General features: G+C 41.6%; 1 protein-coding gene across 1 annotated transcript in view; it reads right to left on the bottom strand.

The window, feature by feature from the left end:
* LOC105016691 (calcium/calmodulin-dependent 3',5'-cyclic nucleotide phosphodiesterase 1B) overlaps positions 1-22013 on the bottom strand; it is a 28464-nt gene extending 6451 nt beyond the window's left edge. The window contains exons 1-9 of the mRNA XM_013138067.4: positions 21628-22013; positions 12923-13036; positions 10224-10406; positions 7410-7476; positions 6823-6939; positions 6419-6559; positions 5773-5873; positions 2478-2603; positions 934-1035 (exon numbers count right to left, since the gene is read on the bottom strand). Of these exons, the coding sequence (XP_012993521.1) occupies positions 934-1035; positions 2478-2603; positions 5773-5873; positions 6419-6559; positions 6823-6939; positions 7410-7476; positions 10224-10406; positions 12923-13036; positions 21628-21680 (1004 nt within the window). The 5' untranslated portion in view covers positions 21681-22013. The remainder of the gene's footprint in view (positions 1-933; positions 1036-2477; positions 2604-5772; positions 5874-6418; positions 6560-6822; positions 6940-7409; positions 7477-10223; positions 10407-12922; positions 13037-21627) is intronic.
* Positions 22014-26642: the final 4629 nt, after the last annotated feature.

Genomic DNA, 26642 nt, shown 5'->3' with positions numbered 1-26642 from the left:
TGCTATCTACCATGTCAGAGATGAGCCACACCTCTGGGTAAAATGAGGAGCATTTCTGATAATGTCACCTGGGTGAAGTATGGATCATCTCTGATAATGTCACCTGGGTGAAGTATGGATCATCTCTGATAATGTCATCTGGGCGAAGTGTGGATCATCTTTGATGATTTCACCTGGTTGAAGTGTGGATCATCTCTGATAATGTCATCTGGGTGAAGTGTGGATCATCTTTGATAATTTCACCTGGGTGAAGTGCGGATCATCTCTGATAATGTCAGATGGGTGAATTGTGGATTATCTCTGATAATGTTACCTGGGTGAAGTGTGGATCATCTCTGATAATGTCATCTAGGTGAAGTGTGGATCATCTCTGATAATGCCACCTGGGTGAAGTGTGGATCCTCTCTGATAATGTTACCTGGATGAAAGGTGGATCATCTCTGATAATATAATCTGGATGAAGTGTGGATCATCTTTGATAATGACACCTGGGAGAGGTGTGGATTATCTCTGATATTGTTACCTGGGTGAATTGTGGATCATCTCTGATAATGTTACCAGTGTGAAGTGTCCATCATCTCTGATAATGTCACCTGGGTGAAGTGTGGATCATTTCTGATAATGTCATCTAGGTGAGGTGTGGTTCATCTCTGATAATGCCACCTGGGTGAGGTTTAGATCATCTCTGACAGTCATCTGAGTGAGGTGTGGATCATCTCTGATTATATAATCTGGGTGAAGTGTGGATCATCTCTGATTATGTAATCTGGGTGAAGTGTGGATCATCTCTGATTATGTAATCTGGGTGAAGTGTGGATCATCTCTGATTATGTAATCTGGGTGAAGTGTGGATCATCTCTGATTATGTAATCTGGGTGAAGTGTGGATCATTTCTGATAAAATCATCTGGGTGAGGTGTGTAGCAGAACGTACCCATCAGTCTGCTGCAGACAAGCCTTCATTGCTTTGACCTGGACAAGATGAGACGACATGTCTGTAGCCAGCACCATCTCAATCACCAGCGCCCTCAGTTCCCTGAAATTGATTCACACAAACACACACATAACACACACAAACGCTATGGTCAGAGGAGGAACAGAGTAGGCAGGAGAGAGAGACACTAGGTTGTCTCCCAACATATACCCTTTAAAGTGCACTACTTTCCACAAACAACCTATGGGTGACCAGAGCCTCCAGTGTACTTAATTGGGAATAGCATTGGAGATGGAATCATATTCAACTGGTTATAATCCCGAAGACAACCCCAGAGGCAGTGACCTTTTCAGACTGACCTTATTCCTGTTCCTATGGTAACATGCTGTAGATGTGTAATCCTGTCTGTCTGTCAGTCTGTCTCTATGTGTCTATGTACAGTATCTAGGACCCAGTTGCTCCTACTAAATACTGTATCTAAGACACAGTTACTCATACTAAATAATATGCCTAGGACACAGTTACTCATACTAAATACTATGCCTAGGACACAGTTACTCAAACTAAATACTATGCCTAGGACACAGTTACTCATACTAAATACTATGCCAAGGACACAGTTATTCATACTAAATACTGTATCTAAGGAAAGGTTACCCATACTAAATACTGTATCTAAGACACAGTTACTCATACTAAATACTATGCCTAGGACACAGTTACTCATACTAAATACTGTATCTAAGGAAAAGTTACCCATACTAAATACTGTATCTAGAACACAGTTACTTATACTAAATACTATGCCTAGGACACAGTTACTCATACTAAATACTATGCCTAGGACACAGTTACTCATACTAAATACTATGCCAAGGACACAGTTACTCATACTAAATACTGTATCTAAGGAAAGGTTACCCATACTAAATACTGTATCTAAGACACAGTTACTCATACTAAATACTATGCCTAGGACACAGTTACTCATACTAAATACTGTATCTAAGGAAAAGTTACCCATACTAAATACTGTATCTAGAACACAGTTACTTATACTAAATACTATGCCTAGGACACAGTTACTCATACTAAATACTATGCCAAGGACACAGTTACTCATACTAAATACTGTATCTAAGGAAAGGTTACCCATACTAAATACTGTATCTAAGACACAGTTACTCATACTAAATACTATGCCTAGGACACAGTTACTCATACTAAATACTATGCCTAGGACACAGTTACTCATACTAAATACTATGCCTAGGACACATTTACTCATACTAAATACTGTATCTAAGGAAAAGTTACTAATACTAAATACATGTACCTAGGATACAGTTACTCATACTAAATACTGTATCCAGGACACATTTACTCATACTAAATACTGTATCCAGGACACATTTACTCATACTAAATACTGTATATAGGATACAGTTACTCATAAATACTGCATATGTACACTCAAGGTACTCATAAATATTGCATATGTAGGTAATATGATTTTTTATCAATACAAAATATAGCATTCTTACATCCACTCTTCTCTGGAGAGGTTGACAAAAATATTAGACTGGTCTTCTTGAAGAAGGCGAAATGTTGCACTGATGTGGTGGCTCTCTTGGACTGACCTGTCATTGTAGATCATGGCAAAGTCTGACCTAGAGAACATACAACACAACACACACACACGCACGCACACACAGAAAACAATCCTTAAGTACTACTAAGAATGGCTAGACAGACTCTTTAGGCAGACCCATTAGAGACTAGCTCGTGATCCAGGTGTAGTGATTGGGTTGAGTTCACATGGGGCTACTGTCCATTCCACAGACACATAACTGAAATTGGCTTAGTAGTAAATAAATCACAAGAACTAAATAAAACATTTTGTTCATTAGGTTTATGCATCAGGGTGGCCGTGTGGTTAACATTAGGGTTCATTATCGCCTGTTAACAACACCCCGTTTCATACTATGCCATTTGTGCAATTCTGTTAGTTTTGACAAATGTATTGGTTACAAATCATATGAACAAATGCAGGCACATTTGTGGTTGACAAAGCATTGCACATTCCTTTTTGGTTCTAGTAGGTTGAACAATACAACCACCTAAAACCTCACATCAGCTGGCTAGTTGTCCCATCAGAACAAGTCAAATGTTTATTTATCACCAATGTAAACTGAAAAGACCCTTTCAAAGGACCACAGTTTGATTTAACTGGCCTTTCTTGTTTTATTTTATGTGTCAGGGCGGTTGGGATGCCCTCTAGGCATCTCCATGCTGGTCTGGAGGTACTGTCAGGGCCTGACTGCAGGGATGTCCTCTAGGCATCTCCATGCTGGTTTGGAGGTACTGTCAGGGCCTGACTGCAGGGATGCCCTCTAGGCATCTCCATGCTGGTCTGGAGGTACTGTCAGGGCCTGACTGCAGGGATGCCCTCTAGGCATCTCCATGCTGGTCTGGAGGTACTGTCAGGGCCTGACTGCAGGGATGACCTCTAGGCATCTCCATGCTGGTCTGGAGGTACTGTCAGGGCCTGACTGCAGGGATGCCCTCTAGGCATCTCCATGCTGGTCTGGAGGTACTGTCAGGGCCTGACTGCAGGGATGCCCTCTAGGCATCTCCATGCTGGTCTGGAGGTACTGTCAGGGCCTGACTGCAGGGATGCCCTCAAGGCATCTGCATGTTTAGTTTTGCTGGTCCCCAATTAGAGGCAGCTGCACTGTGTTGTCTCTAATTGGGGATCCTATTTAAGTTGCCCTGTTCGTACTCCAATTGAGGATCATTGTTTGTGCTCTATGTGTTTTGGTTTGTGGTTGCTGAGCCACATTTGTTGTTTTTGTAAGTACACAATTAAAGGAATGTTTGTCCACTACTGCTCTGCGCCTTGGGTCCTGCCTCCACACTGTGACATTATGAAGTTAATTTATCTTGGCACTATTCTTGAGCACCAGACTTCTTACCTGAGATGCAAGGTCTACTTGGTTTGGGTGTTTCATTTCAGTTCACTTAGAATAACTGAAATCAATGGACAGATCACACATAGAACATAAGCAGTTATGGTGCATAACTTTGTGGTTATAATGCATAATTTTGTCATTATTATACATCATTTTGTGGTTACAATGCTTCATTTTGGCTTTATTATGTATCATTTGATGGTTATAATATATACTTTTTTGGTTATGATGCATCATTTAATAGGAGAAACCCATATGCTTGTGACATATTAGAAAGGATCAAGATATCTTGCTGATGTCAGCAAGCACTCATGTTGTCTTTCCCTAAATAAAGAGTTGAGCTATGTGCCAGGAGACCGATTTCTTAAGTCCCTCTATGTCCATGTGGAAAATCCATGGCTAAAAATACTGTCCTCTGTCCATAAGATATGTTTGCTTAAGGAAGAGTAGGCTGGGGCTGGAATCCGTAGGGCAGCTCTAGAAAGAACTCAAACTAATTTGCTTTCTCTCTTTCTTGCTCTGTTTTTTCCCCTTTCTTGCTGTTTTTTTGCTCTTTCCCCTATCTCAATGTATCTTACTCTATCCCACTCTAACATGGGGCATTTTTGAACGCCTCTGTCATCCAATGGAATCATAGAACAAAGCATAAAACAAAACATAATCGAGCGATATCCAGTTGTGTTTGGCAGGGTCACAATTGAAGGGTTTTGTCTTGGTGTGAATGTGGGTTTGATGTAACTACACTGTGCAAAGAAATGAAGGGAACACAAATCACACATGTCTCGAACTAAATATATTAAAGATCGAAGTCTTTACTGTACATTGTGTAATTCATTGAGAACAAAATGACGTTACAGCGGTCAACGGAAACCAAAAACTTGGACATTCTGTGGCGCTACTTGGCGACGTTGGATGCACCCATACATAACTTCCCAGTGGTTCTCAATTGGATTCGGGTCTGGGGCCAGTCAATGGCATCAATGCCTTCATCATCCAGGAACTGCCTACACACTCTGGTCACATGAGCCTGGGCATTGTCCTGCACCTGGAGGAACCCAGGGCTCATTGCACCAGCGTAAGGTCTGACGATGGTCTGAGGATTTCATCCTGGTACCTAACAGCAGTCAGGGTACTGTTGGCTAGCACGTGGAGGTCTGTGTGACCATCCAAGGATATGCCTCCCCAGACCATCACTGACCCACCGCCAAACCGCTCATGCTGGATGATGTTGCAGGCAGCATAATGTTCACCTAGAGGACGTCAGGCCCTCATGTAGGGCTCTACCAATGCTCCTCCTGTTCCTCCTTGCACAAAGGAGCAGATACCAGTCCTGCTTCTGGGTTGACGCCCTTCACGGCCCTGTCCAGCTCTCCTCATGCAACCTAAATGGGAAGCAGGCACCGCTTCATGCAACCAGTAGGACACTAGCAAAATGCCAAACTACAGTCAGGAATCAGTCGGGAAGGATAAAGAGAGGGCAATTGTCTGTGGCCACCACCTGCAAAACCATTCCCTTTTCGCAGGTTGTCTTGCCGTTGCCTCTCCAGTGCACCTGTTGTCACTTTCATTTGCACCAAAACAGGTGACATTGATTCACAATCGCTTATGCTTCCTAACTGGACAGATTGATATCCCTGAAGTTTGATTGACTTGGTGTTATATTGTGATGATTACGTGTTCCCTTAATTTTTTTGAGCAGTCACTCAAATACAATGCATTGAGCTTGAAAGATATTGTTAATTCCAAATTAGGTCACAGTCGTGGATGGCTACATCATTGTGTAGCCATTGACGTAAGTTGGCTGTGCAAAGAAATGTCACGGTACCACCTCTGCGTGGTGGTGATAGCAGTGAGTTATGCATCTTACTTGGTGTGAATGAGGAAGTTGTTGGTAGTTCCAGTATGTTCGTAGTCATGGATTGCCGCGGCAAACAGAGACGCCAACACCTCCAGTTCAGTCAGCCAATGCTACACAGGAGACCAACACAAGACCTGTAATTCATTTACATTCATTTATACTGGCTCTATTACATGTTCTAGACTACAGTAATTTACACTGGCTTCTATGCCCTGTTCTACATTACAGTAATTTACACTTGTTTCTTTACACTGTTGTAAACTACAGAAATTTACACTGGCTTCTATGCCATGTTCTAAACTACAGTAATTCCCACTAGTTTCTTTAGCCTGTTCTAAACTACAGTAATTTACACTTCCTTCTATACCCTGTTCTAAACTACAGTAATTTACACTGGCTTCTATGCCATGTTCTAAACTACAGTAATTCCCACTGGTGACTTTACCCTATTATAAACTACAGTCATTTACACTTGTTTCTTTACCCTGTTACGAACTACAGTCATTTACACTGGGTTCTATACCCTGTTATAAACTACAGTCATTTACACTGGCTTCTTTACCCTGCTGTAAACACCAAGTCATAGTAATTTAATGGCATTTGGTCAACCAGTAATAAACACTGAAACTGGGCCAGCGGAGAGGGGAGTACTTACCACCAGGCCTGTCCGAAGCAGGAGACAGTGCAGGGTCTGGGTGACGTCAGCGGCGTGGATGCTGCTGTGGTATGGGTTGTTGTGTTTGGCGTAGCCCCTCTCCAGCTTCTCCAGAAACCATGTCAGACAGGAGATGGGGATCTGGAATTACCACAGGGCACAACAAGGTATTCTGGCTCGGTCAGTGGAATATGGCTCTTTGAAAGGCCATGGCACGCGTGAGCCACTTGGGATTTCTACTTGTAAAAAGTGCTTTACAAAAATGGCAATATATCTTGCGAGAAATACAATGTGTACGCTTGAATAGGCAGACATTCAAGTGGCTGACAGAAATTGGAATTTAGAATTAAAACTGTACGTAAACGGAGAGAGTTGTATTAAAATATTGATGGCAAAGTGTAGACCTTGAATTTGCTGTTGAGTTCGTAACGGGTAACCAACTCGAAAAAGAGAGTCTGCAGGGGATGGTTGTCACTGGCCGTGGTTAGGGAGAACACATCGAAGTTCCACGTGTCAATGTCCTGAGGGTGAAGGCAATAATAAAATGATAGAGTTTGATTTATTGTACGGCTTTAAAGCTGTTCCTTTACATTTCAATTCGTAGAACCCTTAAATGATCATCCTGGAAAAAAATTATATTTGAGTGAACAGTTTTTCAAGGGATTCATTATATGTTGACCAGACCAGGAAAAACTCTCCTTCTGGTTTACATGTTAAATAAGCCATCATCGATAATTTTCTTTTTCCCTTTTCAAGTAAAATCTCCCAGTGCTGTGAATCAAGTTAAAGGCGCACATTTCTAACGTAAAAACAAATGGTAATAAACACAAAAACAAATGGTAATAAACACAAAAACAAATGGTAATAAACACAATGTATCACTGGTGTATCGTGGTGACCCCGGGTCGGGGTGCGAGATGTCCTTCCAGCCCCCTCCCCACCCCCGATAGTTACGGGCATGCAATGCATTGTGGTCAGGGCATGTCCTTACCCGGAGACAGTTAACCACTTCTGCAGGTTGGTTAGGCATAGCAGCTGTGTAGGCCCTTCTGAACATCCTGGAAAAACACCACACGTCAACGTTTTACATTCTCAAACTGTCAATTATGTACTTTTCAAAACACAACCCATGCAGAACATATGGATGCCGACATCCAGTGTTACATGAAACTCATTTGTTTTCAGGGGGTAGATATATTTTTCATTGGGCGAGGCTAAAAGATAGTGAAAGGAGTGGAAGTCAAACACTCAAGAACGCTCGAGTCCCAGCATCACTTCAAAACCTTTTAATTTAACAGAATAGGTGACAATTTCTGTCAGCCACTGGCAAAATCTGTACTCTTTTATGAATCAAGGGATTTTCCACAAAATAACTTAATTTATAGTAACTATTGAGAGTTTTGAAAAAGCAAACTTTGCCAGCCACCTGTGAAATCTGCGCCCTCCGTTAAACAACAACTATAAAAAAATAAAATGAATTAGCGTATACTGTTTTGTCTCCACCTCACCAACACATTCAAGTTTCATTTAATTCCAGAGTGGAGTTTAATAAAAGGGGAGACCATTTCTGTCAACCACTGGCAAAATCTGTGCCCTCCTATTAATTGAAAGTGATTTTTCCAAAAACAAAACTAAAACTGATCACTGTGGGATTCAAACAAACAACATCTGGATTTAGAAGAATACTGCTCGATAAACTAAGCTACACAGTCAATAGTGATTGACCAGAAAATATGTGGAGTAGATTTTCATTCCATTAAACTGGGGACAAGGGTTCTGTCATCCACCGCCAAAGTCTGTGTCCCCCTGTCAATTGAGGGGAATTGTCCCAAAGACTATAAATATTCCACAGATATTGTGTCTCTCTCTCACATTGTACCGGTTGATTTCATTCTGGAGTAGATTTTCCTTTAATTAACTAGAGGGCATGGTAGAGGGCCAACCACCGACCGCCGAAATCTGTGTCCCTCGTCAATCAACAGTGATTTTTCCAAAAAATGTTTTGTGTCTCTCCCTCACAGACATATTGTACAGGTTCATTTTAGAGTAGAGTTCAATTCCAAATAAAAGGGACACCTGTGGAAGTTAATTAAATAAAATGGAATTTAATTAAATAGGAGTGGAGTTTATTTAAATAAAAAAGGGGAGACCATTTCTGTCAGCCACTGGCGAAATCTGTCCCCTCCTACTAATCACAAGGGACTTTTCCAAACATAACTAAACTTAAAATGACCTCTGTGGGATTGAAACCAACAACCTCAGGTATTAGAGGATGCTGCTCTTTAAACTGAGCTACACAGTCAATAGTGATTTCCCCAGAAATATATGAGTTAGATTTTCATTCGGTGAAACTGGGGACATGGTTCCTGTTATCCACCCCCAAAATCTGTGTCCCCCTGTCAATCGAGAGTAATTGTTCCATAAATTATTTGGCGTATTACTTTCCTTTTGGCTTGATTTTTTAGTAAAGGACTAGTCTGTGTCTGGGAAACCTGCCTGTATATATGAGGCACTCAGGCACACCAGACAGGGCAAATCCCAAAGTTTGACAGTTCAGTTGTAAATATTTCCACCTCTGTTGATGATTCAGACTTAAATTTTATTCTCACACCACCATCACATTAAGGTTTAAAAGATAAGCACAGAAAGCTGAGACTAACTGTGATGGTTTATGTAGGTAGACCCAAGAGCAGAAATTAGGCAGTCCCTTCTTGAATAAAAAAAAAACAAACTTTCTTTTCTAGGACACAAACAACATGCCATTAATCAGTGGCATAAAAACTAAGACTAAGCACCGATAAATTAATGTAAATGATAAACCAACTTAAATAGTAAGACACCCAGTGAGGAAAAGAGAAAATCAATAACTTAAATTAGCAATGAAACACAGGTGAATGCAATAACCAAATCAAAAACAACCTCAGAGGGAAAGTTCATGGGTGTACTAACTTCAATAGAGCACAGTTAGCGACCCCCAGTGGTGGGCATGGACATCCGCCTTTACACTAACAAATAAAATAATTTGTTCTGTGTCTCACATTTTACACAAAAGTTGTTAGAGAGTGAGCAGTTTTACTTGTGTAATTTAGGACACAGTGTAATTTATAGTGAGGTAGTATTGCACAGTCTCTCTCAAAAACTTGGATGTTAATTATTTAATGAATTTCCCACTGAGCAAAGACTTTTTGTACCCACACCATTCATTTAAATTCCTTTGTATCAGTTTTTTTGCATTGGAGGTGCATTTGAACCTCAGAATTCGGTCAATCGGTCAATGAACCTCAGAATTGGTTTCACCTTGTTGCCTCTGGGATTTGATTCAATAACCTTTCGGTACTGGTCCAATGCTTCAAACACTAGGCCAGCCTGAGGGCCCATTAAAATATTGGGAATAAAAAAATTATTTAACGTTTTGTAGATATCCTGGGACTTACATTAACCTTGATTTAGCAACACGTAAATAAAGAAACTAAATCTTATTGCAATGGAAAACCATGCTTTAAATTTGTCCAACTTAAACAAGCAGTAAAAGAGTTTTTTTGATTGACACATTTTTTTTTACTTCCCATTTTGTGTTATTTGTGGTTTATATGTGCATAATCTGTAAGTAGAGTCATTATCATATCTCAGTTAGAAATGTAATTCCAAGGTTGAAAGCGGGTGGTTTTGATAACGTGGGACATGAAACGACAGATCCATGACATAGTAAGCAATTTCCCAGGACCCCTTGGCTCAGTAGTGCCACTTTTAGAACCAGCGGCCATTTTTCATTCACTAACAATATAATCTTTAGTTCTCCATTTACCTTTCAACAAATATCCCAGCCTGCACTGCATGTACAATGCTGCGGAACTTTGGCTTGTCGTCGGAGCGACGTGCGGGTCGGCGGGCCTTCTGAGTGAATGTCGAAGCCAGCCAATCGGTAACCTCTGTGGGAACGCCATCCGAGTGGAGCTTCTGCAGGTCGTCCTCCGCATCTAAACCCTGCCTGAACGGGCAGAGAGAGAGAAAGAAAGTAAAGCAGATCAGAGCCTTTCCCAACGTGTTTCTGATGATGGATCTGTGATCTGTCTCCTGGCTGTCTCAGGGAGCCTGGGATAAGCAACAAACAAAAGGGGATAATACCCCTTGTACATGTGTTTATTATTGTTATTATTATTATTAACTTAGACTTCACTGGCCTAATTTTGACAAAATTTGGATAAATTGTTGATAAATTATCTGTCTTTTCATTGAGATCTGGCATAAACCACATGAATCTGCTTGGCACTGCCTGCCAAGGACAGTGATTATAGCAAGCACACTCACTTGACAACCTATACCCTTTTTGACCTAAATCTATGAAATCTTGTTCACAGGTCGTTCACAACTCAGGGAACAATTACTGTTTTATCTGTTCCTGTGAAGCAAGCCACGATAGATGTTCTGCCATTTATAATTCATGCAAAACAACCTAAAATGCAACTCCTCCGGAAAAGAAAAACCTATCTGCATGAAACTTGAGGCATCTGTTTTTTTAATTTTTTATATTGCTTAACACAACAGCGAAACATAAACATTCACATGGGTGTGGTGGGGCACATGAATCTGTATAACTCATAACTCAGTTATGGATCTTTATAAGTGAAAGTTTGGTACACATACTGAAAACACTGTAGTGACGCGACATATACAACCACATGGTGTCACTATAACGAGTACATGTTCACATCTTTTGACTCAACTCAAAGTTATGAAATTTGGCACACGTTCAGGAGTAATAGTCTATTTAACCCTCTCAATTTCTCAGACAAATGTGGTCCTTTTCACCAGTATTAAACGAGAAATAAAGCCCTTACTAAATCACACAGGTTGGCGCCAAGTTTGCAGCCCAAATAGTTAGTCACATGCTATATCTAAATTGGCCAAAGGGGGGCAATGAAACATTACTGAGGGACAAACTTACTGTTGCTTGGTTTGTGAATGAAGTTCTGTATAGACACTATTGTATTTGATAAAACATTTTAATTGATAAAATATATCTTGGCTTTAGAGCTTCTTCAGGGTGCCTAGAGGTCATTTTATCAGAGTGTGACTTGCCTTTGAAAACCTTACAGTTCAGATTAACAGTCAATATCAATTACATACATACACCAGAAAAAACAACATGGGAGAGTGGATAGGCCAGTCAATATGTCCAATAATGACAAGCACTGTGTTCTGGCTATGTGTGAGTGTGTGTGAGTGTGTGTGTGTGAAAAAAAATGAAGACTCCCCCTCAGGGAGTGGGATCCGGTCAGTGACCGACCAAAAGGCAGCCGTTTTGCTCCACTCAGCCACCGCTTTTGACAAATCCAGAAAAAGACGATGGCATACTTGATTTAAAATAATGTATTTTGAATTTTTTTATCTTAAATCATATCTCTAACCAAAACCAGTTGGAGTTAATGTCTAAATTGTTAGCTGTTCAGACAGCTTTGTTGTGCTTACTCATAAAAAAAAACGTAAACAAAGGACACTCAATAAGAGTCACCGACTGCAATATACAGTACACATAAATACACATAATAAACCAAAACAATAACATAGTAAGACTGATGAGACAATAGTGCAATGAGCAGGGTATAAAGGGACCTGGAAATCAATATTTTTGTATAGGTATTATTATTTACATCAGTGCCAGGGGTCCACGGGTAGTCAGGAAATCTGCTTTATTTCCCACCCAAAAGATGGTACACTACATGGAGCAGTTTTCCCTTCACTGCCCTGGGACATCCGCATCGAAAAAAAACATTCTGACCAGAGGAAAGTGTGCCCCCTACTGGCACTCTACTGCCACCTGCAGCAGGAACCCCCAGAACCAAGCCAGCGTAGCTTTAAAGCCAAACCTGCTGGGTGCTAAAGAATAACCAACAAGGCTGTGTGCGAGTGTGTCCGTGTGTGTTTGTGTGTAAATTCAGGCGTAGTAAAAAGGCAGAGAATGTGTGTGCATGGATGTGTGTGTGTGTATGTGTGTGTGTCAATGCGAGTGTGTATCTGTCCTTATTAAGGTGGCTTGTATGTTTCTGTGTGTCTGCAGTGGTGTGTCTTTGTGTTTCTGCATGTGTGTGTGTGTTTCTGGTCAGGCAGCAGGGGCTTGTATGTTTCTGTGTGTCTGCTGTGGTGTGTCTTCGTGTTTCTGCATGCGTGTGTTTCTGGTCAGGCAGCAGGGGCTTGTATGTTTCTGTGTGTCTGCTGTGGTGTGTCTTTGTGTTTCTGCATGCATGCGTGTGTGTGTTTCTGGTCAGGCAGCAGGGGCTTGTATGTTTCTGTGTGTCTGCTGTGGTGTGTCTTCGTGTTTCTGCATGCGTGTGTGTGTTTCTGGTCAGGCAGCAGGGGCTTGTATGTTTCTGTGTGTCTGCTGTGGTGTGTCTTTGTGTTTCTGCATGCGTGTGTGTGTTTCTGGTCAGGCAGCAGGGATCGTCAGTATAACACAGAATGATAGAGTTTAATAACACTACAGTGATGTCCAGTTCTGTACAGTACCTGGTCCCGTCAATGTAAACAGCCTCTAGTAATGATGCTGTGTACTCCAAGTTTTTTTTCAGTTCTTCAAAGTCCACATCTTTCTCCTCCAGTTGCTTGATCATACACCTTAGCCTGGAAAGCGAAACATGTTTCACGTTAAATCATCAGGAAGCCTCAACACACCCCCTTTCATCACAGATCACATGTATTAATATACACAGTTAGACGCATGTTTTGTTATTTTGTCTGTTTACCAAAATATATTCAAGTTACAGTTAAATAATGAATATGGGCTTAAATTGCAGTCTCTCCACTTTAATTTGAGGGTATTCACATCCAAATTAAGGGGAAGGGCTTAAGAATTACAGCTCTTTAATATGTAGCCCCTCTTTTTCAAGGGCCCAAAAGTGATTGAACAATTGACTCAAAAGCTATTTCATGGACAGCTGTCGGCTATTCTTTCATTATTTATTCATCAATTAAGCAGGTAAAAGGTCTGAAGTTGATTCCAGGTGTGGCATTTACATGTGGAAGCTGTTGCTGTGAACCCACTTCATGTGGTCAAATGAGCTCTCAATGCAAGTGAAACAGGCCATCCTTAGGCTGCAAAAAGAATCATTAGGAACATTAGGAGTGGCCAAATCAACAGTTTGGTACATTCTGAGAAAAATAGAATACACTGCTGAACTCTGCAACACAAAAAGGCCTGGATGTCCATGGAAGACAACAGTGGTGGATGATCGTAGGATCCTTTCCTTGGTAAAGAAAAACCCCTTCATAACATCCAGCCAAGTTAAGAACACTCCAGGAGTGTTCACCACAAGGTGCAAACCATTCATAAGCCTCAAGAATAGAAAGTATAGATTTGACAAAAAACCTGTACCAGAATGATGGGAAAAAGCGTACTACATCATCTGTAAAACACGTTGGAGGCAATGTGATGGCATGGACATGCATGGCTTTCAATGGTACTGGGTCACTAGTGTTTATTGATGATGTGACAGAAGACAGCAGCAGCCAGATTAATTCTGATGTTTATAGGGATATATTGTGTGCGCAGATTCTGCCAAATTCTGTGAAGTTGGACGGTGCTTCTCTTTACAGATGGATAATGACCCAAAACATACTGTGAAAGCAACCCAGGAATTTTTTAAGACAAAGATGTGGAATATTCTGCAATGGCCGAGTCAAGTACCTGATCTCAATCCGATCAAGCATGCATTTCACTTATTGAAAACAAAATTTAAGACTGAAAGACCCATGAACAAACAACAACGGAAGACAGCTCCAGTAAAGGCCTGGCAAACCCAACGTTTGGTGTTGTCCATGTGTTCCAGGACTCTTGACAAAGTATAAAAACATTTTATTTATGATTGTGTTAATTTGTCCAATTACATTTAAGCCCCTGAAATAAGGGGACTGTGTATGAAAATGGTTGCAATTCCTAAAAGTTTCATGAGGTATTTTTGTTAAAACACTTTAATTAAAGCTGAACGTCTGCAGTTCAACTGCTTCTGGGTTGTTTCATTTCAAACCCATTGTGGTGGCGTACAGAGCCAAAAATATGAAAATTGTGTCACTCTCTAAATATTTCTGGACTTAACTGTATTTATAGAATTATATTTTTATTTATAAGTGTTTTGGGGGGACGAAGTTCTAAATTTGTAGAATCTATTTTAAAACACGTCCAAGATGGTATAAGAAGAAAATTACTTTGGTTGTGTTAATAAAAGTTTTAGGTGATATTGCAATATAAATTAACATAATATGATTTTAATTAGCCACCTCATCCTGGAGCAAAAACCTCCCAGTTTTAACAAACCGCTTTCTAAAGGTTTCATAGAGTCTTCAATGTTCATCGTTTTCATGAGTACATTACACAAAAAGTGGGCCATATAAAGAATTTATGGATGTGCTATTAATAATAAGCTTTAAAAGAAAATAAACTCCTGCACACTGTACATGCCTAGTATCAGCCTCAGGGCCATTATCTGTAAAGCTAAGAAGGTTCTTTAAAGCTAAGAAGGTTATGTTTTACGTGTGACAGGAGGAAGTCATTGTGGTGATATATAACCTTTCTTCCTGTCATAACACAACTGGATCTGTTGCAAAACAGCAATGTGGTCAAAACACAGTAAGTTGGGTGACAGCTGCAATAAACAATTTCCAGAAAAAGCTTTATAATGTTATGATTCGATGTTATGAGCTGGCAGTGCAATCACAGACGTCCAAAAATTACTTTGGCAACAGTTTGAAAAGTCTGGGAAGCTGGGAGAGACTGAAAGAGACCGAGGGTCAATGGGGTGAGAGAAAAAGTGAGTTGGAGAGGGACATTGTGAGATAGAGAAAGGAAAAAGAGTCCAAAAGAGAGTGTAAAACAGAGAGGAGAGACCTGGGGGAAGGCAGTGTGAGAGAGAGTGTAAAACAGAGAGGAGAGACCTGGGGGAAGGCAGTGTGAGAGAGAGTGTAAAACAGAGAGGAGAGACCTGGGGGAAGGCAGTGTGAGAGAGAGTGTAAAACAGAGAGGAGAGACCTGGGGGAAGGCAGTGTGAGAGAGTGTAAAACAGAGAGGAGAGACCTGGGGGAAGGCATTGTGAGAGAGAGTCTAAAACAGAGAGGAGAGACCTGGGGGAAGGCAGTGTGAGAGAGTGTAAAACAGAGAGGAGAGACCTGGGGGAAGGCAGTGTGAGAGAGAGTGTAAAACAGAGAGGAGAGACCTGGGGGAAGGCAGTGTGAGAGAGAGTGTAAAACAGAGAGGAGAGACCTGGGGGAAGGCAGTGTGAGAGAGTGTAAAACAGAGAGTAGAGACCTGGGGGAAGGCAGTGTGAGAGAGAGTCTAAAACAGAGAGTAGAGACCTGGGGGAAGGCAGTGTGAGAGAGAGTAAAACAGAGCTGGGTCAGAGTGGGAAGAAATTAGATAGGGAGGCAGTGTAAGACAGAGAAAGGACAAAGAGGGAGAGGCTGATAAGTCCATCGTTTGAAAGCATTTTAAATACCTTAGCGTGACGTGTGGATAGGACCAGAAGGGCATCATTAGGCCCAAATTTTCCATGACAGAGAAAAACTGCCCAGTCTTCCCACCATTGGGCTCTACGCCCCCCAAGTTATCTTAAAATGGAATGCATGCAGAATTAACTGCAGTACTTCAAAGAGTTCAATCTGCTGATTGGGTGCTGATAGAACCCTGGTGGAATACAGATGGAATGTTCTGGAAGCGTGCTTCAGAGCAATTTCCCCCCTTGCTTTTCCCCTTGAACATACGAGATAAGTGTCTCTGGTGTGTGACCAGTTGTTGTCTTACCAGCGGTTGTCTTACCAGTTGCTGTGTTACCAGTCGATGCTTAGCTCTCTTGACACGACCATTGCTGCACTACATTTCAGGGGCCGTATTCACAACACATTTCATCTTACCACTAGGGTGACTCCTAAACAGCACTGAAAGTTCCTAGCTAAGAGTTTCCTCTTAAAACCTACTCACAAAGCTGCTAAGACCAAATTTTACTAAGTTGCTATGGATGGTGTCTTGTTCCACGAACAAGCATACTTACTATGCCCACAGTGATTGGCTGATAGGGGAGGGGTCTCTGTCAGTAAAATCATCATAGCACTACTGTAGAAGGATCTGTCGTGTGGCCATGTTGAAATCAAAATAGGGAAAATGTCACTGATTAAACATGAAACCAACTCATAAACAAATACGTAATATTTACAAATAGTATTTACAAATACGTAACCCCAGCTTTAGCACCAAGTACACAGAGTGTTCCAGCTATGGCCATGAAGTCGGCTTTGTTTCTTTGTAGTTGATGAACATCAAGAGGAAATCGAATGATTTGTCGTACGATGTGTATTTCCCCTGTGGCCAAGTAGCGTAGAGTTGTCACAGCCTTGATCTCCGATGTTATTGGGTTGTTTCTGTTTGTTGGTGAAGTGACTGCATCCCTGACTAGCTCTACTATGATCATAATACCCTCACGATACCTTTTTAAAAGCTCATTATCATTATATGTTTCTAAAACGTCGACCTGATTATGAGGCGGATTGCCGGCAGCAGCCCTTTTAGAATTGTGTGTGATTTGATCTTAGCGACATGACTACTCCTTACTTTTCATTAATTTAGGAGATGGTTTTAGCACTAAAATGCTTTTGCAGGATACTCTTAGTCCAAAAATGTAGGTGTCCTAGAATAAAGACTGACATACCCATTGTTTTTAAGAGTTTCTCCTAAATCGGCCATTTGGGAGCTACTTCATGCCTTAAGATGTTTTGTGAATACAGCACTTGGTGAGTGGACTAACTTGCCTTGACTAAGGCCTGTTCAAAATACAGCATATTGCTATCGGTCATATAGCTTCTGTTGTCTGTGAGTCAGAGATGCCAAGTGTCCTAACTACAGTAGTTTCAGTCTGCGTTTTCATGCAAAATTGCCCCACCACAGTGCCCTAGAGACTTGGTTCCTCTAAGTACAACACTGTTTCCAAAAACGTTGGGACACTTCCAAAACAGAATGCAATGATGTGCAGATGTGTGTTGCATCACCTCTTCTTTTAACAAGACTCTGTAAGCGTTTGGGAAGTTAGAAGACCAACTGCTGTAGTTTTGAAAGTGAAATGTTTGACCATTCTTGCTTGATATAGGATTTCTGGTGCTCGACAGTTCAAGGTCTCCTTTGTTGTATTTTTCAATTGGGTGACAGGTCTGGACTGCAGGCAGACACTGACTTTTTTTTTTTTACTATGGAGCCATGCTGTTGTAATACATGCAGAATGTGGTTTGGCATTGTCTTGCTGAAATAAGCAAGTCCTTCCCTGAAAGCATATGTTGCTCCAAAACCTGTATATATTGTTCAGCATTAATGGTGCCTTTACAGATGTGCAAGTCACCCATGCCATGTGCACTAATGCACCCCCATACCATCATGGATCCTGGCTTTTGAACTGTGCGCTGAAAACAAGATGGATGGTCCCTCTCCTCTTCAGCCCGGAGGACGCGGCACCCATGATTCACTAAAATAATCTCTGATTTTGGTAAATCAGACCACAGGACAGTTTTCCACTTTGTCTCAGTCCATCTTAAATGAGCTTAGGCCAAGAGATATTTGTTCCTGGATATTGTTTATGTATGGTTTCCTCTTTGCATGTTAGAGTTTTAACTTGCATTCACAGACAATGGTTTCCAGGAAGTGTTCATGAGCCAATGTAGAATTGTGTTTTTAATGCAGTGGTTTTAGCACTAAAGATCCCTGAGTTTCCAAAGATCACTGCCATCCAATATTGGTTTTTGCCCTTGTCCCTTGTGTACAGAGATCATTTCATATTATCTGAATCTTTTAAAGATATGTTGTACCGTAGATGTTGAGACCCCAAAACTCTTTGCAATTTTACTTTGTGATATATTATTCTTCAATTGTGGCCTTTGCCTGTGGTGTCTTTCACAGAGTGGTGAACCCCTCCCCATCCTCACTTCTGACAGGCCCATCCTCTCTGGAATGATCTTTCAATACCCAATCATGTTGCCAATTGACCTAATTAGTTGTGTGATATTGCACTAGGTTTAGGTTTTCAGCATTACACAACTCTTTTGTTGCCTTAGTCCCAACTTTTTTGAAAAGTGTTGCTGGCATCAAATTCAAAGTGAGGATGTATTTTCTAAGAAACAGTCACCATTCACCATTTGATTTGTGGTTGTGGTTCTATTCTCTATTAAAGACATGGTTGAAATGATTTGTTTTTCTTCAAATTTCACCAAGAGTCACAACTTTTTTGGAAACAGGGTTGTAGTACAGGTAATTTCACTTTAGTTTCCAATTATAGAAAATATAAGAACATTTTATACACATAGGCCTGAACCCCCAAAAGTGCTAAATTATTTGTAGTATGACCATTTTACAACCACCATATGTTAGCTGAGTCAAAATTACAAATAGAGGGCAATGAAGGCCACACATTTCAGATACTCACAACACGCTACATCATACCACACTCCCCTGGGCCTTTCACAGGAAATGAATTAGGGAAATCTGCACTGCTAACTCCCCAGTTATTGCCCTGTGCCAATATGAAATATCCCACAAACATCATAGGTTCCCTGGACAATGCTTATCCATTTTCTCATAAAACAAGATTTAACAACTGAGCTGCCTGCTCCGAACAGGCTTACTTTATGCAAGTTGCCAAAAATCCATATATTAAAAGCTTTAATTAATGATCTCTACCAAGGGCTTGCAAGTGACTTTTGATGGTTTTAACACCTACTCCCTATTTTAAAGCACAGCTCAAGCTGAGCTAAAACGCCTGTGGCCATGCTCACGCACATGTACTTAGAAGGCAATGCAGATTATAAAGAGGGGAGTCGCTGTAATTGTTGGCACAATCCTTTCATTTCCATCCACAGTTGCACTGTTTGCTAACAATGAAACAGGTTGCCAATGCGGTGCAAGTGACAGGAGGCGCTCCCTGATTTCGATTTGTTCGTCTTGGCCGGGGTTGCCCTGAAAGCGGTTGAATCGTGGAAAGATGCGTGCGTCGGGAATGCCCCAGCCGACGGGCTACACGCTTTGGTGTGAATTCGCCTTTTATTGTGTAGCCTAATCTATTTCATAACTGATGTGTTTATAAGAACACTTTCAAGGTCAAGGATGCGTTTAATGAATCATGTAGCAGGTGTCTTGCAGCCGTGGAGTAAAGCAACATTTTCAGTATTTGTTTTTATGCTATTGTAATTTGTTTCCCTTTGTAAAGCACATTGAATTGTATAAATATATAAATAAACTTGCTTGCATAAACCAACGTTATGCTTCAGTCACATCGTTGTGATTGCGCTTTACGATTGAGCTTGCCGTATAAATCGATTTTTTTTTAGTTTACGTTTTGGTAAATTAGAGGATTACCGTCAGTGCCGACGTTTTAATTTAGATAGGTGGACAACCACACTACGCAGTAGTTGTAAGTACATCCTCCTCAGTGAAGAAATGATCAGCAATTCTACATTGCTGGAGATAAGATGCTACAAGGTCTTCTTTGCAACGGGGGGCTGGGCAGTTATTGTAGTCACTTAATAATTTTAAGCTATTCAGCATTATGAGGGTTTACTTAACAAACTAGAGGTGCTTTGGCCTACATACAGTATGTATACGGTAAACAAAACCAGCCAAATTTATTCAAACACAATTACAACAGTGTATATAGTGTATATAAAGTAATGTCCTACAGTACACCAATGTATTAAAGGCATGGTGTACATCAGATAATTAAAGGCATGGTGTACATCAGATAATTAAAGGCATGGTGTACACCAGTGAATTAAAGGCATGGTGTACACCAGTGAATTAAAGGCATGGTGTACCTAAAAAACAGCAGATGACCCCATTGTCATTGGCTCACACCTCACCCTTCTCAGGCTATGCAGTGCTGAACCTAGAGCCCTCCTAACCACTATCACTAACTCCGTAACCTTAATCTTATTCCTAAATCTAATCCTAACCCCTTAACCCTAACCTCTAAACCTAACCAACTAGCCCTAATCCTAACCCTAACCGTTAACCCCCAACCCTGGGGTGTCTCTGTAAAGCACTTTGTGACAACTGCTGTTGTAAAAAGGGCTTTATAAATACATTTGATTGATTGATGATTGAACCCCTAGCCCTAAATTTAACCTTGCCCAAATTCCAAACCCTAACTCTTATTGGAAGCAAAACATGCCCCCCTCACACACACACATATATGCGTGCACAGTTCCACAGTTGGACATACACACACACACACATACACTACAATTGCATGTGCATGGTGCTGTCATGACTTACACAAGTGTGAAAGCCAACATCAAGACTTAAAGAACTGATGCTCACATGGCTGTCAGCTTTGTATGATGGCACTCTACAGACACAGCCTCATTCATATTGGATAATAGCAGTCCACACACACAGCCTCGTCAGTACTGGATGATGGGACTCCACAGACACAGTCTTGTCAGTACTGGATGATGGCACTCCACAGACACGTCAGTACTGGATGATGGCAGTCCACAGACACATCCACGTTCAGTACTGGATGATGGCACTCCACAGCCACAGACTCATCCATACTGGATGATGGCAGTCCACAGACACAGTCTTGTCAGTACTGGATGAGGGCAGTCCACAGACACAGCCTCGTCAGTACTGGATGAGGGCAGTCCACAGACACAGCCTCGTCAGTACTGGATGAGGGCAGTCCACAGACACAGCCTCGTCAGTACTGGATGAGGGCAGTCCACAGACACAACCTCGTCAGTACTGGATGAGGGCAGTCCACAGACACAGACTGGTACATCAGTTTATCGTAATTAATTTGGTAACCAATTTATAATAGCAATAAGGCACCTTGGGGGTCTCTGGTATGTCTCTGGTGTGTAGGCAATCTACCACAGGTCAGTGTTGAATCCAGGCACTCTGTGTTGTGTCGTGCACAAGAACAGCCTTTAGACGTGATGTATTGGCCAGATACCTAAACGTATCAGGGCTTTTTGCATAATTGTACAGTATAACTTCCAGCATTGGCGTAAATTTCAGAAATAAAACAATTGTTTTAATTGAAAAGCATTTAAGAGTCTTTGAATTGGAATTTTGGTTCATATCTTGAATTAATTTAAGCATCAACAGAATTGACCCCTACCCTGAACCTCTTCAAATATGAAAAAAACCTCCACTCCTGTTCCCATATCCCAGAATTCCCTTGTATTACCTGGAGATGGGCGTCTGCAGCTGCTTCCTCCTCACTCTCACCAAGTCAGCCATCCCAGCCCACAGTCACAGCAAGGCAAAACCCTTTCAGACCACAGTCTGACAGAGACTGTAATGCCAGAGATGCTGTGCACTAGAGCTCAAAGCACAACACGCAGATCCAGTGAAACTGAAAACCAAATGAGAAAGTGAACTTGCAGAAGAGAATACTAGAAAGCAGAGAAGTTGTCTTGATCATCCGGCCCTCTGCACCACGGTATCAGCCAAAGTTATCCGTCCCAAACTACACTTCTGCAACAGCCTGCCAAGCCTGCACTCACTACTGGGGAGAACTGTCGTAGCTAAACTGTGATTGGTCCAGCCAAAGTGTGTCAGTTCTGTCAGTGCTCTGAAAGGCTCCAGGACTAGTCTGGAGGGAGAGAGAGAGCGAGAGTGAGAGAGAGAGAGAGAGAGAGAGAGAGAGAGAGGGAGGGTTAAGGAAAGCTGGAGACAGAGAAAGAGAGAATAAAAGAGTGGGTCGAGCCAGGCTCACTGATTGGGTGTTGACTGAAATGTTTTTAAGGCAGTGTGTGTATACACTAAACCCCACTGAGAACTTTCCATGGCACTGGTTAAGCACCAAAGCTCTTTTCACTACACCGCCTGTGTGACAGAATAACCAAATCAAAATAAACCTATAAAACCTGTTGCTGAAAGTCGCGACCACTATCAACCGGCTGACAACTGAACTCCCCCTAAAACAGCAACTGTGCAGGCTACGTGCTATGAAAACACAATTAAAACCCGAGGTGAGTATTTCCTCCAACACATCTGCATCCCATTACAACACAACACAGTGAGGCAGTTTGTTTGAGTACTGCATATTTCTCAAGAGCTGCATGGCCAATGTGGAGCCTGAAACTATTGTCTCGTAGTGCAATGTTTTAGTCTGGGCTCCTACCACAGTTTCCTGAGCTTTCAAATGATAAAAAAAAACCATGTGACTAACAGGATCAGATGATACTGAGTAAACGCTGAGGTACTGGCTGGTCATACCTACAAGGCAAGTACACATTCAATTCATTAAGACTCTTTTAATAGCAGTGAGTCTGTGAGAGCAGTCTGGCCGCGTCATTGGGGAAATGCCCTGCCCGTGGACTGCAGAGTCGCAGGAGTTCTTCTGGAGGGTCGTCTTGCTTGGTGGCTGGGTCAGAGTATGCTCCCATGCTCTTTGACATGCCTCTTTAATTCAGAGAGCATCACCGCTGCTTTTTATTCTGACGGATCAGTCTCTAATTTGGTATGGTTTCCTCAAGTCAGTCACTTTAAAAGCTTCTTTTGTCATTAGAATGTGGAATTAAGTGTTGTTTATTCAATGTTTCATAATGGATTCCTGACATCCTCTTCATCAGGTATAATTTCAACATGTTTGTCAGTGGCCCATTCTGCTTGTCTTTTCCCTAGACTATCTGCTGGTACTCTTCCTCTTTCTCTCTCCCCTCTCTGTCTCCCCCCCTCTCTCTCCCCCTCTTAATGTCAACTACCACCTCTAGTCTATATCTGACCAAGAGCTGACCCTAGACCAGATGTAATTCACTGACTGTTACTTTTACTGGAGAGAGACTTGACTTCAGTGTCTATAAATCAGAGAGTCATGGGAAACATCGTCCCTGTATGAAAACAACTGAGTTTGCATTATCAAGAGCAGTCGGAAGATGTTGATATTTGTGCACATATTCATCTTTAATTTTATATTTAACAATGACAGGTCAGGAACTAAATACTGAACATTCACTTATAATTTTCCACCGTAACAAAGCTACAGGAAAACGTGTGAGGGAACATTTCTCTTTTTTGCCAAACAAAATACACAGACTCAGAAAGTAAAAGGTTTTAGTAAGATTTGAGTCACAATTTGTCACCTCGCCTGCAATTTCCATCTGAGGGCGAGCTACATGCGCATTTTGACCAATCGCTTTCTCAGAAGTCGCACTCAAACGCAAAACTCTAAAAGCACACTCTCCTTCTCCAGTAGCCTTATTTGTAGGCCATCTTGATGACATCCATAAGCGAGAACAGCACAGTCCTTGATGTTGCGGCCAAAACCTGAACATTGATAGACCAGGGCTTTCCGACAGGCTGTATGTAATAAAATACAAAACAGCAACCACTATTTAAGCCTGCTAGCCTGCTGTACACCAAGTCCATTTGGTAGTAGTAAACCAGAAACGTCTGCTGTCATTTGAAATTAAATGAAATGTTATTTGTCTTGTGCATCATTAACGACAAGTGCCGGTTAACAGAGAAATGCATTTTTTAATACCTTTTAGACTTGCTAGTCTGGACCAAGCCTGAAAAGGAATAGCTGGAGTTAATTAACAAACACAATAGCTGATGTTTTTGTATAATTAGGCCTGCAGTTGTATAGGGCAGGACAACACCAGGCAAACCCTGTACAAAGCCGACTTTGCCCTGTGAGCCACACGGCCCATTCACATAGGATTCCTTATCAACCTGTCTTTAAAATTCAGTTAATATTAACAAGTAAAACATTGCTGCAGGTTTTCATACCCATTCCAGTTTTTCCATTTTTTTTTTTTTTTTGGTTTTAACCATGTGACCAGTTTGCCATCCAGTCACATGCCACCGTCATTGCAACTAAGCTCTGCTTCCGACCCTGTGATTTCGCATCAGTCACAATAACCACCAACCGCAGCCTCGTTCTACAGGTGATGTGCAGCTCAAGTGTCCCTTGTAACCCTCACAATTAATTTAATGTTTTACTCCGACATTCAGCTACATTCAGCCAGGCAGTTGCCTGCACCATCAAAGTTCTGGTGTTGGGTTCTTACTGTTCGAAGGTGTTCCTCCACGGCTTTAGTCCGTCCTTTGGGTTGGATGTCCTGGGATTCATTAGTCTTGCTCCACGCAGGCCTGTGTGTCAGTGTATAGCTGAGAGTGTGTGTGACAGAGTGTGTACGAGAAGTGGGAATTTATGTGTGTGCATGCATACGTGTGTGTGTGTGTGTGTGTTTGTGTGTGTGTGTGCTGCTGTCGGTCAATCAGCGTGTGCGCATAACATGTGTGTGTGTGTGTGTGTGTGTCAGAGGTCAAGCATAGAGGTCTGCCCTTCCCCAGTCTTTAGCTGGAACCAACCGTGTCAGCAACACTATTTAAGCTGTGGTCCTATTTGTTTGGTCCTTCATGTAAGCAGGGTTTTTGTTTTCCACCAGAGGCCGTCATCCGTGTCCTGGGAAACAGCCGTGTTCCCACCGTGGAGCGGCACAGCAGGACCATGTTTCCTGAGCAAAACCTGCAGGTGCCGCGCCTTAATTTGAGCCACACTGCCACTGCAGCAACAGGAAACGTTAAGTGCAATTATGGTATGTGGATTATAATGAATTACTTATTTTTTCCCCCGGTTGAACCAAGCTTGAAGTTTTGAAGTGTAAAATCCACCCTGGGATCTTTTAAAATTGTTCAAAGTACAGCTTTGCATTTCCAGCAGTTCAAGAAATTTCCTGTGACAAGAAAGTAACTGCAACGAGAGCCTGATTCAGATTAAGGTATGGCATCTGAGCAGCACGCAGGTAACTAGGGATAAGACCTCACAGGAAGGATACAAAGTGATGAGAAGGTTTAAGCAAGATCAGTCTCCAACTGATCAAATGACTTGTTAACACCTTGTGCTAACATGTGATTTCCGTGATCTGATCAACATGATTCACTCACTGTCTGATTAAGGTTTTAAGTACAGTGAATATGTTATTTTTATTTTATTTTCTGAAATACTAACACATAAACCCAAAATCAAACTTTTTACTGCTTTATTTACACACAGTAAACCACAACACACAAATGAAAAATTAAAACATTAAAATGCCTTATTAAGATAAGTGAACACCCCCTGAGTTAATTGATTGGTGGAACCACCTTTTGCTTGAATTACAGCCTTTAGTCTCTCTGAATAAGTCTATTAACTTTGCACACCTAGACTGTGCCATATTTGGCCATACTTCCTCACAGAATTGTTCAAGCTCAGTCTAATTGCATGGAAACCAGTTATGGACTGCACTCTTCAAGTCACTCCACAGATCCTCAATGGGATTTCTCACTGGGCCACTCAAGGACATTCAACTTCAGCCACTGTATGTTTGCTTTGGTGGTGTGCTTAGGGTCATTGTCATGTTGAAATGTGAACCATCTACAGGTTCTCCTCAAGAATCTGCTGGTATTTTTCACTTTCCCTTCTATCCAGACAGGTGCTCCAGTCCCTGCTGAAAAGAAACACCCCCACAACAGTATGCTTCCACTGCCGTGTTTTACTGTAGGTATGGTGTTCATTGGGTGGAAAGGTGTGTTGTGGCTTTGCCAGACATATCGTTTGGAGTTCAGGACAAAAAGTAAAATTTTGCTCCCATCTGACCACAGCAACCTTTGCCACTTGGCCTCGGAATCTACATTGTCCTTTTTGGCAAAGCTCAAACTAAACTTGATAATGCCTTTTGTAAGGCGTGTTTTATTTCTTGCCACCCACCCAATGAGGTCATATTTGTGGATTGCTTGTGATGTTGTGGTCACATGCGCACATTGACCAGTCTTGGCCATAATGGTCTGAAGCTCCTTCAAAGTTGCCATTGGCTTCCTGGTGGCCTCTGATCAGACTGCTTCCCGAACATATGAACACAGCCCCATCACAATCTCTTTTTTAATCATTGATTCCAATGTGGTCTTAATCAGAATCTGAAAAACACTGGGAAAAGGTTAAATATCATAGTATAGAGTCTAATATCAGAGTACGTTTGGACCTGTTGACAGGTCTGTCAGGGGATTTGAGGGACCACGGTCAGTCAATACGAAATATCCTAGTGCTCTTGGGTAATACGTTTATTTTTGGAGCAATTAGAGCATAAGCTTTGCAGATGGGGAATTTCAGGTCCCCTGCCTCCATAGTGGAATAGAGAGATGTGTTGCATGAGGAAATGGCAGAAGAGAGGTACTCTGGGAAAGATGTGTTCTTCTGTGGACTTTGGTATT

This window comes from Esox lucius, chromosome 17 (genome assembly GCF_011004845.1).
Source record: "Esox lucius isolate fEsoLuc1 chromosome 17, fEsoLuc1.pri, whole genome shotgun sequence".
Classification (NCBI taxonomy): Eukaryota; Metazoa; Chordata; class Actinopteri; order Esociformes; family Esocidae; genus Esox; species Esox lucius.
Note: the sequence above shows the minus strand (reverse complement) of the source record. Positions and strands in the feature narration are given on the sequence as shown.